At 33.4% G+C, this 17,171-nt stretch overlaps 1 protein-coding gene across 1 annotated transcript in view; it reads right to left on the bottom strand.

Annotated features, from left to right (window-relative positions):
- Positions 1–17,171, bottom strand: part of LOC148948458 (angio-associated migratory cell protein) — a 137,744-nt gene that overhangs the window by 15,127 nt on the left and 105,446 nt on the right. The window contains exon 2 of the mRNA XM_089093932.1: positions 3,965–4,202. Coding sequence (XP_088950058.1) covers positions 3,965–4,190 — 226 coding nt within the window. The 5' untranslated portion in view covers positions 4,191–4,202. The remainder of the gene's footprint in view (positions 1–3,964; positions 4,203–17,171) is intronic.

Below are 17,171 nucleotides of genomic sequence, written 5' to 3'. Positions count from 1 at the left end.
TTCGGAGGGAATGCGAGTCAATTCATAGCAGACTTGTTTTTAAGTCAATTAGAATACGAATATATACTACTACTACTATTAACAACTCACCGCAGCACCAAGCTGCCAGAGGCCAACACAGCTACGCACGCTCTTTCTCCACCCCAATCTATTCAAAGCCTCCCTTTTTACACCAGCCCACGAAGTTCCCATTCCCCTTTAAATCTTTCTTTATGGTGTCCTCCCACCCCAGACGGGGACGACCTGCTTTTCGTTTAGCCCTAGATGGTTGGCCGAAAAGAACAATCTTCGGCAATCTGTCATCCTTTATCCGCACAACGTGCCCTAGCCACCTCAACCTTTCTTTCATTATAGCCCTAGAGAGCGGTATTGAACCACATTTTTCGTATAGCCTATTGTTTGAAATACGGTCAGTCAGCCGGGTACCCAGAACAATCCTTAAGCAATTTCTCTGGAAAACATCTAGCAAATCTTCATCCGCTTTTCGGAGCGTCCATGCTTCAGAGCCATATTTGACCACTGTCATCACTGTAGCTTCTAATATTCTAATCTTGGTTTGCACACTTATCTTCCTATTCTTCCAGACTTTTTTTTAATTGTGAAAAAACATCCTGAGCCTTGGATATTCAATTTTTAAAATCTTAACTACTCCAACCGTCTTTACTAAAAATAATAACATAGTAAGTGAAGCTGTCCACTTGATCAATATTTTTATTGCCAAACGTCACCTTTTCGTCTTTACTTATTCCTAGCCTTAGTGACTTAGTCTTCTTAACATTAATTTTCAAACCAATTCTAGCACCCTGACCTCGCAAAACCTCTAAAACTTCATTCATTTTGCTCACACTTTCATCTAGGATGCTTAAATCATCAGCATAATCCAGGTCCAAGAGACTTTTTCCTCCCCATTTGATTCCATGGCCTTCCATTGCCTTTCCTGTGCTCCTTAAAACAAAGTCCATCAAAATAATCCATACAAAGGGGGATAGAACACAACCCTGCTCAACCCCTGATTTAACACAAAACCAGCTGCTAACCTCAATTCCTACCTGAACTGTAGCATTGTTATTCTTGTATATAGCAATAATCACTTTAATGTATTTGTCTGGTATACCATACAAGGATAAGACCTTCGCTAAAGCTCTTCTATCAACAGAATTGAACGATTGCTCATAATATATAAAACTGAGGACCAAATGTGTTCGATAACTCAGGCACTTCTCAATTATTAGCCTAAGAGTGAAAATTTCGTCGACACATCCTCTACCTTTTCTAAAACCGCACTGCTCTTCTTTTAAAACTTTGTCTATGGCATCTCACAGTCTAAAAAGTATCATATTACTAAGTAATTTACTACCTACAGAGACCAGACTAATGCCTCGATAATTACCCACACTCACTTTTATCACCTTTCTTATAAAGTGGCTTAATTAAGGTTTTCCTAAAATTGTTAGGTACTTCCCCTTTTTCAAAAATCATATTCATAATCTTCAGTAACGTGTTTCTAACCTCAGAACCACCATATTTAAGAAACTCATTTACCACCCTATCAGCACTTGGAGCCTTATTATTCTTTAATCCTTATAATACTGTTGCTAATTCCTCCTCACAAAACAAATCTTCCTTCACATCCAAGGTATCACAAACTTTTTTATTTTCCTCTATATTTTTTCCTGCAACTCTATCTCGGTTAAGCAAATTCTTAAAATGTTCGGCCCATCTCTCTTTAGTTTTTTCCTTATCGCTAATTGCGACCCCATTCCAATCTTTAACTGGGCCAAGTCCAGATTAACTACTCCCTCGCAATTTGTTAACGTGCCAGAACAATATTTTACTATTATGCCGCCTAGCTGCATATTCCAGATCCTCGGCAATTTTATCCATGGCCTCCACTTCACACCTCCTTAGTTCATATTTTAATGCTTTCTCCACTTTCTTTACATTTATTTTGTTTTCATACAATCTATCACTCAGATAATTCTTGTACAAGTCCTTTCTCCTTTCTATTAAAAATAGCCCAAGCAATGTAAAATATGACCTTTCAAATAATAAAAGATTTCTGGACGATCTCTTAGTAATAAATTGTGCAGAGTTTATCGAGATCTCAAAAAATATTTATCCACAAGAGTTAATTCTTGAGCCTAGCTATGGGACAGGATACTCTGACCATTTCTTAGATTTAAATATTAATATTTCAGATAATAATAAATTAGTTTTTAAAATATATAATAAAACGGATGATTTTAATTTTGAAGTAATTTATTTTCCATTCCTTGAAAGTAATATACATTCAAATATTACTTATTCAGCTTATTATTCCAAATTATTTAGGTATGCAAAAATTTGCAGCAATTATACAGATTTTAAAAATAGATGTAAAAAGCTTTGCAAAAAACTGCTCTTAAGAGGTTTTTCTGCCAAAAAAATTTGTTTGCAATTAAAAAAATTTAGTTATATGTATCATGAACTTTTGGGTAAATATACAAAAAATTATAAAGAAATACTGAATGATATTTTAATATAATTTCTCTTTCGCTTTCCTTTTTTGGAATTTTGGATTTGTAGATTGTTTTCAAACAAGCTTGAAGAACTTTAAATCTGTGATTGGTTCCGAATACTAATAAAAGGCTTTGTTTTATAACTCACACCTGGACCAGTCTTTATTTGTTCCAGAATGGTCTTTGCTCAGTGAGCTCTGGGATTTTATTAAGGAAAGAATGAAACTCATTTTGTATGTAATTTTGAATAGCTTTACTAGTATGCATGTATTTCACAAGTTTTACCTAACATAGGGATACCATAAATATCTTATTGTAGAGGCTCCACTGTGCCGGGTAAAGGAAGTAAAGCCTCGAAACCCGTTAAGGCAGGTGGTATTTCTTCTGATGAGCCCTAATGGAAGGTACTACTTGGAAATGTTTCGCTAGTTTTAAAGTGTTTTTGATTGTAAATTTACAATGACTTACTTTTATTGATGACGACCTTGCATGGTTTTGGGCATTTATATTTGTTTGATTGGTCGGTTATACTGTTTGGTCCTAGGTAGTTGGATAGATGAGTAAGGTCAAAACCTCGTTCAAGTGCATATTTGTCTCAATTGCTGGATTAGAATGACAGTCTTTTTCTTCATCTTCTCTCTCTCTCTCTCTCTTTTTTTTTTTTTTTTTTTTTTTTTTTTTTTCTTGCCAAGTAATTACCTCTAAAACATTATAGAATCATAGCAATATTGGAAAATGTGTCTTGGGCAGATTGATAGAACAAAAGTATACGTTGAATTCATCTGTTCTTCAATCTCCTTCCTGAACTTTTCCTTCTCAGAGCAAATTATGGGCAAGACCTTGATAATGATGATAGCATTAAAAAATACTAATGATAAGTGAGGCAAACAAAAGCTATGCTTTATTGCAACAACTATGTTTTAGTTAAAATTATTTTTCAAGCTGTGACAAAAAATCATAGTATTAGTATGCACAAATATGCTTAGGTGAATTGATCGGCGAAAATATGCCTTCAATTCTTTTGCAATAGATTGTATCTTAGTTATAATGCATAAAATTTGCCATACCCTAATTCTGCTGGAGTTGAGGAAATAATCTTCAAAAATTTAAGAGTAATTGTTAGGATTAAGCTTTGCATAGAGGTGCCAAAAGCTATTCTTTGCAAACAAAGTACCTGGAGCTAACTCATTAATGACTGAGTAGTTTGAAATTTTGTTTAGAATGCACACTTACAGCACGCCTAGAATGGCTTTACTAAAATGCCCTCAAAGACTAAGAGGGAACCCAGACATACTTGGGTTAGTTTCTTAAAAGAAACTAACCCAATTCTTTTGGAACTTTGTAGGTGGGTCGTCAAAGCCTTAAACAGCTGGGATGGAGAAGGGCTGTGTCACCAGTGTGTTTACTTATAATAGTTTGATGTAGCAACAAGTTTGTTGTCTATAATGTGTAACAAAAAGACTCACCCTCATGACCACTAAATGTATAAATAGAATCATCTTTTTCAACCTCAAAATGCCTGATTTCTTCTTCTGATTCTTCCTCATCCTCTGACATTTCAATTCCATCATCATGTAAATTAATTACTTCAACAATATCTTCTTCGTTAATAACCTCTTCCTCCAAGTCTTCAAAGTCAACGTTTTCATGATTGCTACCAGCAGGGCTAGGGCCTCGTTTTTGCTCTCCCATTGTTATTTTATTCTTAAAATAGAGAATTATTTCGAGAAGCAGTATGCATGTTTGTTTTTCTAGTACCCTAGAAAAGCTTAACAAATTAAAGTGGAACAAATAAATCCTGATTTTATTGTACATAGTAAGTGTTCTCTCCCATTGATTTCCTAAATCGAAATCTTGTAGATAAAAGGCGAATCATAGTTTTCTGGAGGGGGGGGTTGTGAATTTTGGTCTTTTCAGCAGCAGAATGTATAGCATTTTAACCCAACAGAAACAACAGACACTTCAAAACAGTAACAGCCAATCTAGTCACAGACATTCTAGATAGATACAGAAAATTCCTCATTCTTGTAGACTTTCATATACTCTTAATTTTACAAACTTACAGATAGATTTTCAGATATAAACATCTGTTACATGTGCAATCTAAAAGGGAAAATAAAAAATGAGGCTTTTTGAATCATAATCTTATTGCAGATGACTTCTATGTTGGCTTGTTTTATTCAAAACTTGCTTATTTACATCAATATTTTTCTTCACTGATACTCCATTAATTCATACCTCTAATACTCAAATTTTTTTTAGTTGTTACAACTAAAAAATTTTTTTTGTTGTTACTACTCCTTTTTGATCTAATGCTATTTTCTTATCTTAAACAATGCTCAATATCCTTCTCAGTGATTGGTACTTTTTAGTGAGAAATTCCATGTTTATACTCCTACACATGGCAAAATATATGTAGGAAGTATTTTTTCCAAAAATGTCATTGGTAACTAAATAAAAAAGAAACTGACAAGCACTCTGATTCCTAAAAAGTTCTATTTCAAGATGATAGAAATAAATTAAAATATGAATGACATATAATTTGAAACAGCTTAGTTATCTAAATTAAACATACAAACCGGATTTTATTTATGTCAGCTGATTTCTTCAAAAACTTGCGTTTTAGTTTTTTTTCGAAAACGGCCTCTGTTGACATCACAAACTTTATTTTTGGTCAGATTACGGCTTGTAAACCCAATAATGCTCAGGGGGAGTTTAATAGTTTTTATATGTATTTTTTAAGAAGATATTGACTTTTATTACTACATAAGAAAATGTTATGTGTCTCCTTTTTTTCAATGGCTACGTCCAATTTTGTCAAAACCCTTTATCTATCACAACTTTGACAAACAGGCTGGTCCAATTTGAGATGCGGGTGTCTATTCTTAATGGGGTTGTTTTATTACGGCTTGACTTGACTGCTTCGTTGACGGCTATAGATAAATATAAAGATTATAATCTTTATAGAGATCTAATAGAAGGGAGCCGAAGTTTATCCCCATTCCCCACGGCTGGTTGGTCTCCAATCCCTTTTGACTTATAAGAAAAAGGACTAGAACTCTCAATTTGTGATGTAAAAAGGACCCTCTGAAGCTTCTACGACTATGAGATTGAGGAAGAGGCAGTCCCCCTATTACATGGGATGCTCATTTTGGGGTTAAATGTTCCTCTTTACTTTTATAATAACAGCGTAGAATAGAAATATTCCCAGAAAACAAGAGGGATTAAATATCAATTTCACATTTTTGATGTGTTTATTAAAGTTTTTTTTTGTATCCCTCTCCCATGAAAAAAAAACACTCAAGATAATTCCTGGTTACAGTCCTGGGGATTATACATCAACCTGTACCTCCACCCTCCCCTCGTCTCTCCCTTAGAACTAATCCTGCATCATACAGTTTGTGCTGTCAGTGAGGAGTAACTCAGCTCAATAGTAACCAAAACTCTAAAGAACCTCTTCATAGGTTGTTGATTTGAACTATAGTGAAAACTCCTGGCTAACTTAGATCTACTTAAAACAATGGAGAAGACGTGAAAGAAGAGCTTGATAAGTTTGTTCTGAGTTGTTCCATAATAATCAAACACAACTAACTGTAAGGAGCGACCCGGCTCAATAGTAATCAAAACTCTAAAAACGAAATTTTGATACCAGTAGATACATCAATAGAATCGGATCTTTATGATGATTTCAATTGTATAAGTTTCATCAAGTTTAGCCTTACCCATCAAAAGTTACGTGCCTGAGAAAATTTGTCTTATTTTCGAAAAAGGGGGAAACACCCCCTAAAAGTCAATGAACGTTAATGAAAATCATACCATCAGATTCAGCGTATCATAGAACCTTAATGTAGAGGTTTCAAGCTACTATCTGAAAAATGTGGAATTCTGTATTTTTTGCCAGAAGAAAGATCATGGAATGCGTGTTAATTTTTTTTCCCAGGGGTGATCGTATCGACCCAGTGGTCCTAGGATATCACAGGAAGGCTCATTCAAACGGAAATTAAAAGTTCTAGTTCACTTTTTAAGTGACCAAAGCCATTTGTTTTAAACGACCAAAGCCACTTTTTAAGTAGTTATTTTGTTCAGCATGGTCGAAAAATATAATAACTATGTATTTGAGGATGAGTTAATCCCCCACAGTCCCCGGGGCTGCATGTTATGAACTTTGCCCAATGTTTACGCATAGTATTGGTTATTGAGAAGTATACAGACGTTTTAAGGGGGATTTTTTTTTCTGGTAGTGGGGGGGAGTACGTGAGAGGACCTTTCCATGGAGTAAATTTTCATGGGGAACGTCGCTATGTAGGAAGTGCCGGATTTCCCAGCATTATTTAAAAAACGATCAGAAATTAAATAAGAACAAGTTTTTTTTCTAACTGAAAGTAAGGAGCGACATTGAAACTTAAAACGAACAGAAATTATTCCGTATATGAAAGGGGATGTTCCCTCCTTGACATCTCACTCTTTACGCTAAAGCTTTTTATTGTTTTAAAATAGAGTTGTGAGAAAGAGTCAAACTTTAGCATAAAGAGTGGTGCGTTGAGGAGGGGACAGCCCCTTTCATATACGGAATAATTTCTGTTCGTTTTAAGTTTTAATCCCGCTCCTTACTTTCAGTTAAAAAAGCTCGTTTTTTTTTGTTTTATCATGCTGATTCCAAACATATAAAATTTATCAAGAATTTATTATTAATCATAAATCATTAAATTTATTTTTACTGTTACCCATTAAAAGTTAAGAACCTGAGAAAATTTGCATGATTTTCGAAAAATGGGGTAAACATTCCCTAAAAGTCAAGGAATCTTAATAAAAATCCCGCCATTAGATTTAGCGTACCACCAAACCCTGCTGCAGAAGCTTCAAGCCCCTATGTAACAAAATGTAGAATTTTGTAAAAAAAAAAACTTGTTAGAAGAAAGATAACGGTTGTGTGTTTATGTATTTTTTTTTTTTCAGAGTTGAGTGTATCGAAATAATGGCCATGGAAGATTGGTAGAGAGTACATTTGAACGGAAATTAAAACTTCTACTGCCCTTTTTAAGTGACCTGAAAGATTGGAGGGCAACTAGGCCCTCTCAAGGGGCTATTTGCTAGAATAAATGGCAATTGGAGCCTGGGAGGGTGTCTCTCCCAGGCCCATTTTTCCCCAAAGTCGTCCAATCAAAATTTTTAGATAGTTATTTTGTTCAGCATAGTTGAGGTTCGCATTTAGGGATAAAATGACCCCCCCCCACAGCCCGTGGGAAGAGGCATGTAAGTAATGAAACTTGCCCATTGTTTACGTATAATATTTGTTATAGGGAAGTATACAGACTTTTTCGGGAGGGAGAATTTTGTGCTTGCGGTGGGTTTCCATAGAGAGAATTTTCGTGCGGAGGTAAATTACTAGGGGCTAGTTTTCAAGGGTAAATTTTACAGTGGAGAGATTTGACACAATTTTTATACTCTTACAGAGTCGCGCCACTGACCCATCATCCCAAACCAAATAATTGGGTACACTAGGATTCAAACCTTTGCCCTCTCAGACAAAGGATCCTAAATCCAGCGCACCAATCCACTCGGCTGCAAGCAATGGGCACACTGTAAAGCTTAAAAAGGCACTTAAACTTCTACAGTGGGGATCTCTGATGGTGTTGTACTTAGGGAGGGAGGGAGATACCTCAAAAGGTGCACCTTAATGTCAAAATATCCCAGCTCTTATTGAGCCTTCAGATAAATACATAATTAGTTCTAAGGGAGAGACGAGAGGAGGCCATCTAGTGAAGAATCGGGAACAATCTTATAAAACAGAATTGCGAAAAATTGAAGACTTGCAGTTTTTACTCCTCTTATATGTATTTTCTGTTTGAAAATAATTATAAATTTTATTTATGAAATATGCCAACATTTATTTTAGCTATATCAATCACAAATAGACATTATCTTTTTTATTAGAATATAAACAGATCGATCCATTTCCGTTATACTGAAAGAATATCTTTCTTTCTGTTTGAAGTTGCCCTTGTTTTACCTGTGATTGCCATAGTTGAAGTTGAGTTAAAAAGAAGAACAACCTGCTTGACCTGGGGACTAAGGGATACATGTTTCATATACTAATCCATTATTTTTACTGCTGGAATCATCAAATCTCTTTTTTACATAGGCATTTTATTCTTAGCAAGGTCCATATCATCCCATCATTGCCAAATATTAAGATCAGTAGGATTAAAAATAAGTAATAAGCAATTTAAAAAATATACACAAATGGGAGGATACATGAAAATCCAATTAATATACATTTCTGCATATTATGAAGCAAGGATTTCACTACCATAATACTTTCTTTTGGTTTTGTATATAGCCTAGGAATGCAGCTGGCATCATTAGGGGGGGGGGGCATTTTGCAAATTTTCATGGTAACTATCATTATGTTTAAAAAGCATGTTCATTGGGGAATCAATTGGCAACCAGTCTCTAGCATATGAGCATCAACGTAAAAACCTGGGAATCACCTCCCAAATTCTTGGAGAAGACAGTAGGTTAACCTGAAAATCACATGCTGATTAAAGTTAAAAAAAAAAAACTACATCAAGAGACTATGAATTCTCAAAAGGCTTTCTGGGACAGATTGAGCCTAATCTGCAAAGGTGCTGCTGGAATTCTACCTAAAGTACATAAAAAAGGAAAATAGTTGTCTAAGGTTCATGTTCCAAAACAATACTTGATACACTGGAAACAATGCATAATATAGCACTAAGAGTGGCATTAGGTCTGCATTATTTCACATCAGCAGAAAAGACAAGAACACTGGCTAAAACAGTAACAATAAGACAAAGCTATATCAAGCATACAACCAAATATTTTAAAAAATTCTAGACATGAGGTATTAGTCACCCAGAATTTAATGAAGCCTTTGCCCTATATGATAGTCTCATCCTGTCATTGTTACACAGCCTAAAATTGAGAGCTGAAAATATTTGCTTTAACCAATATCCTGATGTGCCCTCTTGGAAAATAGACCACCAATAACAAAAATTTAACTAATAATGGCAAAGAAGACAGAATTTTTTCACATAGATATTCAGACTACTCATTAGGATCAAAGAAATATCAAAATTTTCTGGAGTTATACTCTGATGGGTCAATAAAAGAGGCCAGAGCAAGTGCAGGAGACATTACATCCCACCTATCAATACAAATAATCAAGAGGCTCTCAGATAACTGGTCTATAGTGTCAGCTGAAATTGCAGCAACAATTGAAGTCCTGAGATACATCCAGCAGCCTGACCCCATCCCAACTATTATATTGTTACATTTACTTATTCTAAATCCAGCCCTTGAACTGATAAATGTTCAATTAGAGGAACCAGACAAGGACATTAGTTTTCTTAGATCTAAACTAATTATTCTTCAACAGAATATGAAGAAGATCCTCTTCAAATATACCCCAAGCCATCAAGGAATCCAGGGAAATGAGCAAGCTGACTCTCTTACCATGATGGCAACAAAATCCTTGCTCTGACTGAGAATAGAACAACCATGCTTAGAGATTGTATGAGAGTAATGCTCACAAAACTACTAGTCATTTCAGCCTCTATTCCACAAAAGACAAGATTACTCATTGAACCTGAGAATTAAGTGTTTGGCAGTCTTCACACAAAAAAATACAACTTAGAATAGGTCTAATAATTTTTATCTAGATGTCAGCTATGTCATACTACAGAAAAAAAACTCTGCAACATCTCATGTTTCAGTGCAAGGCAAATCAACAAAATGCAAATTGCCTGAGAGAAGATCTAAACAGGATTAATGTAGTTCCAGGTTTTTAGTCAATAGCCTCCTTTGTTCCACCAAATGAAACAGATAAAAATATTTATGAGGAGATCATAAAAATACTGCAACCATGAGAGAGTTAATAAAGTGAGACCCTAAAAGAGAATCAGAAGAATCTCATGGGCTGATAAAACTTTTAAAGAGAAAGACCAAGTGGAACTGCTCTTTTATTATATTTTTTTTTTTTTTTTTTTTGAAAGGACAAAAAGAGAAGAATGTAACAAAGAAAAATGACATAACAATTAAAGTCTTTCTTTATGATATGCAAAATGTTTTGGTTCAATATATTTTCATGGTTTCTTCCATTCTAATCCCAAATTTCTAATTGTTTTTAAATAATTGGGCATACTTTAACCTATCTAATATTTTGGGCCAATCTAAATGATTGCATTGTTTCAAAAACATATGGCAGTATAGGTTAGAAAATTTAAAGAATGGTTTAAAACTTTTTACTAAGATACTCAGTAGTCAGACAGCTAATCACTATTTCAATAGTCAAATCATTGTTAAATCTCTATTAGCCTACACAATCTAAAAAGTGGAATGTTTCAGCATACATTTTCAACATCTTCTTACTGAGTATGTGATTAGACTGAATATTTTAACAAAATACAATACTTTCAAATTCAAATACATTAATATTCCACAATTAAACCTTACCTTGGACACATTTAAAACTTCAGTCTAATCTTGGAAAATGTTGTCTAATCTTAGACACACAATCTTAAAATGGGAAGAAAAGTAATTAAATGATAGACAGACTTAAATGGATTTAATCTAAGACAAGTGCTGTGAAAAAAAATCATTGTAGTCTTTTTTTTAATACACTAGGCTGTAGAGGTAACTTTTGCCTAAATTGAAATGTTGAAAACCATAAGTTTTCTAAGATTGTAGTAAACAAATTCCATTAAGTCTAGTTTTAACTATTAGTCAATCCCAATAATCAAAGCCTATACAAATGATGTCCAATATTAGGACCTTGTTGCCTGTGTTAAGGGAAGATAGATTTCAATTAAGATATTTGTCAAAGATTAGACACTGTCTGAAAACTCAGTGTCTTATCCTAATCTTTATATATAGACCTAACATTGATATATAGCCAAGACCAAATACCCAAATGAGGCACAACAAAGGTGTTTTCACCCTTAAGTTTCTTAAATTCATTGAAAATACAAAAAGAAAACCTTAATATGGCTTAAACTCCTGCTGAAATAATGACAACTGTAATCTCAAAAACTAATCTAATAGATAGAAAGATTAAAAACTTAAAATTATAACAATTTTTGCTAAATCTTAGACAGCCTAGTAAAAGTAGGTCTATATCACCCATGCAATTTTCTTTCTAAGCCCAAGAAATATGAAAAAACCAGAGATAGCAACTTATTAGGGTAATTTTTTTACAGTAAAAAGGCTATTATTGACTTAGGCTATGAATAAAGTAAACATACTGCTTGATGCCTTTTATGCTTATTTTCCAAATATAATAATCATTTTAGTCCCACCCCTATATATATACTAATTCAGGGTATATATTTGCACATTAGGGGGGGGGTAAAGTTCATTTCTGATGCAAACAAGAGGTAAGTTTAAACTTTACTCCCCCCCTAATGTGAAAATATATACCCTGAATCAGTATATATAAGGGTGGGGTGAAATTCATTTGTGACAAAAATGATTATTAGGTCTATATTCATAAAGAGCATAAAAAAGGACATTGAGTGGTAAGTTATCACTTTATTTGTAAGTCAATCATATGAACTGCTAAAAATTTACCCTTATTAGAATCTACCTAGGGTATTTTAGACCCTGGATTTATTCCTTAGAATTATATTTGCCAAACTTAGCCTAATTGTTGTTCAATAGCCTAAGCTACAGTCTAGCAAGAGGCTCCTAAACAAGCCTGGAGCTTTACTAGCTTTTCATGGATATGGTTATTATAGTTTTTTCTTTTCAAAACTAGTATCAATGCAAGATTATCCAAAATGTTACGAATATGTGCATCTAATATTAGACAGAAAGAATATCTTTGACAGTATAGAAACGTCACGTTTTTAATGTTTATATTTGCTACCACAATTCATTGAGATTGCCATAAAATAATGTCTACATTTCAAAGTAGTTGAGCGAAATTTTGGCTAGTCATCCCCTGGACATATTTAAATCTTTATGAAATATTCAGGTATATGCAAACGGGTAAAAGGGCTTTGTAGTTTTGAGACCAAAACGTAATTTGGTCCTTTTTGTCTTCCAATCGCCTTTATTGTTAATTTTGAACCAACAATTGGTCAGAAATAAGCCCAAAATAATATAAACTCACTGAACCAGCAAAGTTATAAAAAAAAAGATGTTTCACAATAAAACACAAGACTTTAATCTACTGTAAATCTATTTATTTTAAGATGCAAATAGAATACACAAGTATCTTCAAGAAATGGCGAAATTATACGTGAAACACAAAATCGGCCATATGACTCTGAATGCTAGCCGTAGAAGCCCTCGTTCTGCTTATAAAACAAACTATCACTCGCTTACAGTTTTCCCCGTCAATTTCATTGAGAACCCGTTGACTTCCTTGTTTGAGTGTGAATATATTACAGGGTTTGTTTTTGAAAACTCTTGACTTAATGTACCCACTAAGAATAGAAAAGTCTGCCTGGGGCTTCTCACTTGTTCCTGAAGTGTGACAAGTTTTCCTTCTTCTAAGTATGATGAATCCCCAGCGTGCGCTGAAAGATCGACGTTCTCACCAAAGCACTGCATAACCAAACTTTGGAATGTGTATGGGTCTGGTCTTAATCTTGGTCTTTTTGTTGGTACACTAAGAGGGCAATTAAAACTCTTTTACTAGCTCTTTGATCAATTCATTTTTATTTTCATTTTTTTTGTATATATATATATATATATATATATATATTCATTCTCTTGGACGAGTTTCCCCGCGGCTTCACTTTACTATTTTCTTTTATGTTTGGTGATTTGTTTTGGTAACTTTTCCTTTTGGTTGCTGGCTTGGGGTGATACTTGGTAAGTCATACATTTCTTTCTTTTTATTTATTTATAAAAGAGTGTGATTGTGTGTAATTACAGCAATATATTATGTAATATATTGTTATGTTTTTATTTGTTATTGGTTGCTCGGTAATACGAGCAAGACTCTCAGCTGGGCATACCGTTTTTGTAGTTGTATTTAGTTTGCAAATAAAAAGAACCTGAACCTGCAGTGCAACCAGGAATTTTCGATTTTCTTTTGGTTCGACCGGGGCCAAAGGAAATTAGTGAGAATTACACTATAAGAAAGTTTATTCACCGTGACAGCCCTTCCTTGGTCATCTTCAAAAATATAAGGAGCAATTGAACCCTTACTCAAAATTTTGCACCAAAGTGTAACTTGGGCTTTCGAATTCTTCTGTTGACCCGATCTTTTTCAAATTTTCTGATCGACCTGCGGAAAGTAAATTTATTTAGTGTAATATTTTGTCCCATAATCGTATGGAATAATATACTTCCGTGAGTTTCGGTGAAATTTTCCGCATTTTTGTAGTGAGTTTTCACGATCAAGACTCACTGTTCCGTATAATATCTTTCCTTTACTATTCACTACAAATGTTAAACTGAAAAACAACAGCACAGCATCAAAACATAACCTCTGTGATCAATAATAATAAAACATGCAAAACCAATGTTGCGAACAACAACAACAAACAGTAATGTTTTTTTTTCCAATCTGGCACTCTTTCTTACATATCCAATATATGGCTTAGGATTGTGTTATTTGCTTGATTACCTCGGTAGTGCTATTAGTATAAGCGGTGTACTCGAAGAATACTAAAAAGTGGGATAGCCATGCCTCAGGGTGTTTTTTTCGCAGTTAAAAAAAAAAAATTGGAGGAACAAAAGATTAATTGTTAACTAAGATTGTAATATTGGAAACCACCTTAATGGCACTGGTATAGCATGATTTCAAGGTGTGGACACATCAAACGGTTGAGGAGAATTTGTTAAATATTTTTCACACGAATTATCTAAACATAGCCTTAGGTGCTAAGTAAGTCTGCGAAAATTGTGGGTCAACGAATTGTTGAAATTTAAAAAGAATCCTTCGGATTCCTGAAACTGTGAGGGCATTGTGTTCTCTAATCATAAAAATTGTAAGCGTCAAAATTGGGAGAATGTGAAATTTGTTAAGACTCTTGAAATCTGAAGCCTTTGAGCTCTCAAATTGGGAATATAAAGTCTAAGAATTGTGGAAATTTGAATAAATTTAAATTCTGGAAAGAGTGAAGTTATTGTATTTTCCAAATGAAAAAAAATATAACTCTTAGAAGTTTCAGAAAGTGGAATTCGTAAAGATTCTTAAAAATTGTATGTTTCAAGTTGTCAAATTGTAAAAATTAGACCTAAGAATTGTGAAATTTTGAAAAAGCAAGATTCTGTTAATTGTGAAGGCATTGTGCTATCAAATTCAAAATTAAAATTGTTAGAAGCATGAAAATCTGAAAATTGTTAAAAATTCTGGAATTTGGAGGTTTTGCGTTGTCAAACTGTAAAAAATAGGTCTAGGAACTGAGGTATTAAAACTATACCTCAGTATAGTTTCCCAAATCTTTGTTTAAAGAAATATTACTGTTTATTTCGATTTTAATTTCAATTCCATCCCGAACAACTTGTTTTATGCCTAAATAATTGCTAATAAGGCAAGTTTCTTCAAAAAGAATTTTATGGCCAGGGCTATCATAGATGTGACTGCTTAAAGCAGAACCAAAAGAAGTATTTGTACTATTAGAATTTAAAGCTTTAGTTATGCCTTCTTTGTGTTGTTGTAGGCGTTTTTCGAAATTTTGATGGGTTCTACCGACATAAAAATGGCCACAGTCACATGGTATTTGATAAACCCCTCTTTGGCGAGCAACTGGGGTTATATATTTACCAGAGTTTAGGAAATTCATGATTTTAAAATTATTTGTAAATACGACATAAAAATTATTTTGTGTGCAAACTTTTTTTTAAACTTGTAGTGACTTTTGGAATATGTTTTGTTTATGATGGAAAGGCAGTGTGATCTTCGTCACTATTTATACAACAAGTAATAATGTAAATGAATAAATAAATCTTAAAGCGAGTTAAGCTTAACTGGAATATACAAATCAAGCTTAAAACGAAAAAGAAGTTTTGCTATTGAAGTATAAATGAAACCCAAAACGAACAGAAATTAAATAAACATGCAATAAATCCTAATGTAAATGAATAAATAAATCTTAAAACGAGTGAAACTTAAATTGAATACGCAAATCAAGCTTGAAACGAATAAAAATCATAACAAATAAGAGTTGGGGTATCGCCTCCTTCTCTCACTACAAAAGTCTAAAACCTACTGCGTGATTACTGAAAACGAATTGTATTACAAATATTTTCTTTTTTACTTAATATTGAAAAAAAAACATTGAAATTACAGTAAAATTTTGAACTGATGAACTTTCAGCAATTAACATCATTATACATCAAATATTCAGTTTAATTTATTAGTTCTTTCTAAAATTGTTCAAGACCCCTAAATTGTCCCCTTCCTTAACTGTAAAAACCTAAAGCCTACGGCGTCAGTGGCGCTTCACTGAAACGAATTTGAAAATGAAAATAAAATTGCAGTGAAATATAATCTCTGATGGATCTTTAAACAATTAATATAATTATATATCAAATATTCAATTTGATTTGGTTTATACTTTCCAAGACTGTTCAAGACACACATAGTTTTCAGTAAAGCGCCATGACGCAGTAGGTTTCAGACTTTTACAGTGAGATAAGGAGGCGATACCCAAACTATTCTTTGTAGTGCTTTTTGTTCGTTTCAAGCTTGATTTGCATATTCAATTTAAGTTTCACTTGTTTTAAGATTTATTTATTAATTCACGTTAATATCTATTGTACGTTTGTTTGCATTGATTGTTTATTTAATTTCTGTTAGTTTTAGGTTTCATTTATACTTTAATAGCAAAATACTTTTTTTCGTTTTAGGCTTGATTTGCATATTCAATTTAAGCATAACTCGCTTTAAGATTTATTTATTCATTTATATTATTACTTGTTGTTATTTTGCTCTGATTGTTTATTTGATTTCTGTTCGTTTTTGGGTTCATTTATTCTTTAATAGTAATTTATGATTTTTAATTTGAGCAGGTATTTGTATCTGATGATGTTAAGTTTAAAATGGCCTTTACTTTTTTTTGAAAAACCTCTTTTTTGGAAATATTGCTTTTAATTAGTTTTTGTTCGTCTTTCATTGCAAAAAGTTTCAAGTTTTTAAAAATATCTTACTTCGAAATCAATTTTTTTTTCAAAATCAAATACTCATCACAATATCAAAACTAGTATCAAAGTAACAATATCAAAGTAAAAAAATAGGTTTGTGCCCACCTTGGAGTTTTTATTATCTGATGTTTAAACTATTTTTAACAAAATGGCTATCTCAAAATTTTTATCGAATGGGTGGAGCTAATTGCCCGTCGATCTCTTTCGAATCTTTAAAAGTGAAATTGGGTAGTGGTCCTTATCATCACGTAGTCAATGAGGCAATTAAATAGTTCAGGAGCCCTCACACATCCCTGACAAACTCCAGTGCGAATGCAGAAAGGCTGGCTACGTCTCACGTTAACTTGTATGCAGCTTGACATTTGTTCATACAGTCTCTGAAAGAGAGAGCAGTACTCCTGGGGCAAACCTGTGGTTCTTAGTATGAGCCAAACTATACTAGAGCACCTGTCACGCAAAGCTATTGTAAACAATTTATTAGGAACGAAGAGCAAATTTATGCCTCTGTAGTTAGAGCACTGGTTTCTTATATCCTTTCCGTTTCCATAGTGGCAG

The sequence above is a fragment of the Artemia sp. Qi Xiang Cuo genome, chromosome 9 (genome assembly GCF_049724085.1).
Source record: "Artemia sp. Qi Xiang Cuo chromosome 9, ASM4972408v1, whole genome shotgun sequence".
NCBI classification, from domain to species: Eukaryota; Metazoa; Arthropoda; class Branchiopoda; order Anostraca; family Artemiidae; genus Artemia; species Artemia sp. Qi Xiang Cuo.
Note: the sequence above shows the minus strand (reverse complement) of the source record. Positions and strands in the feature narration are given on the sequence as shown.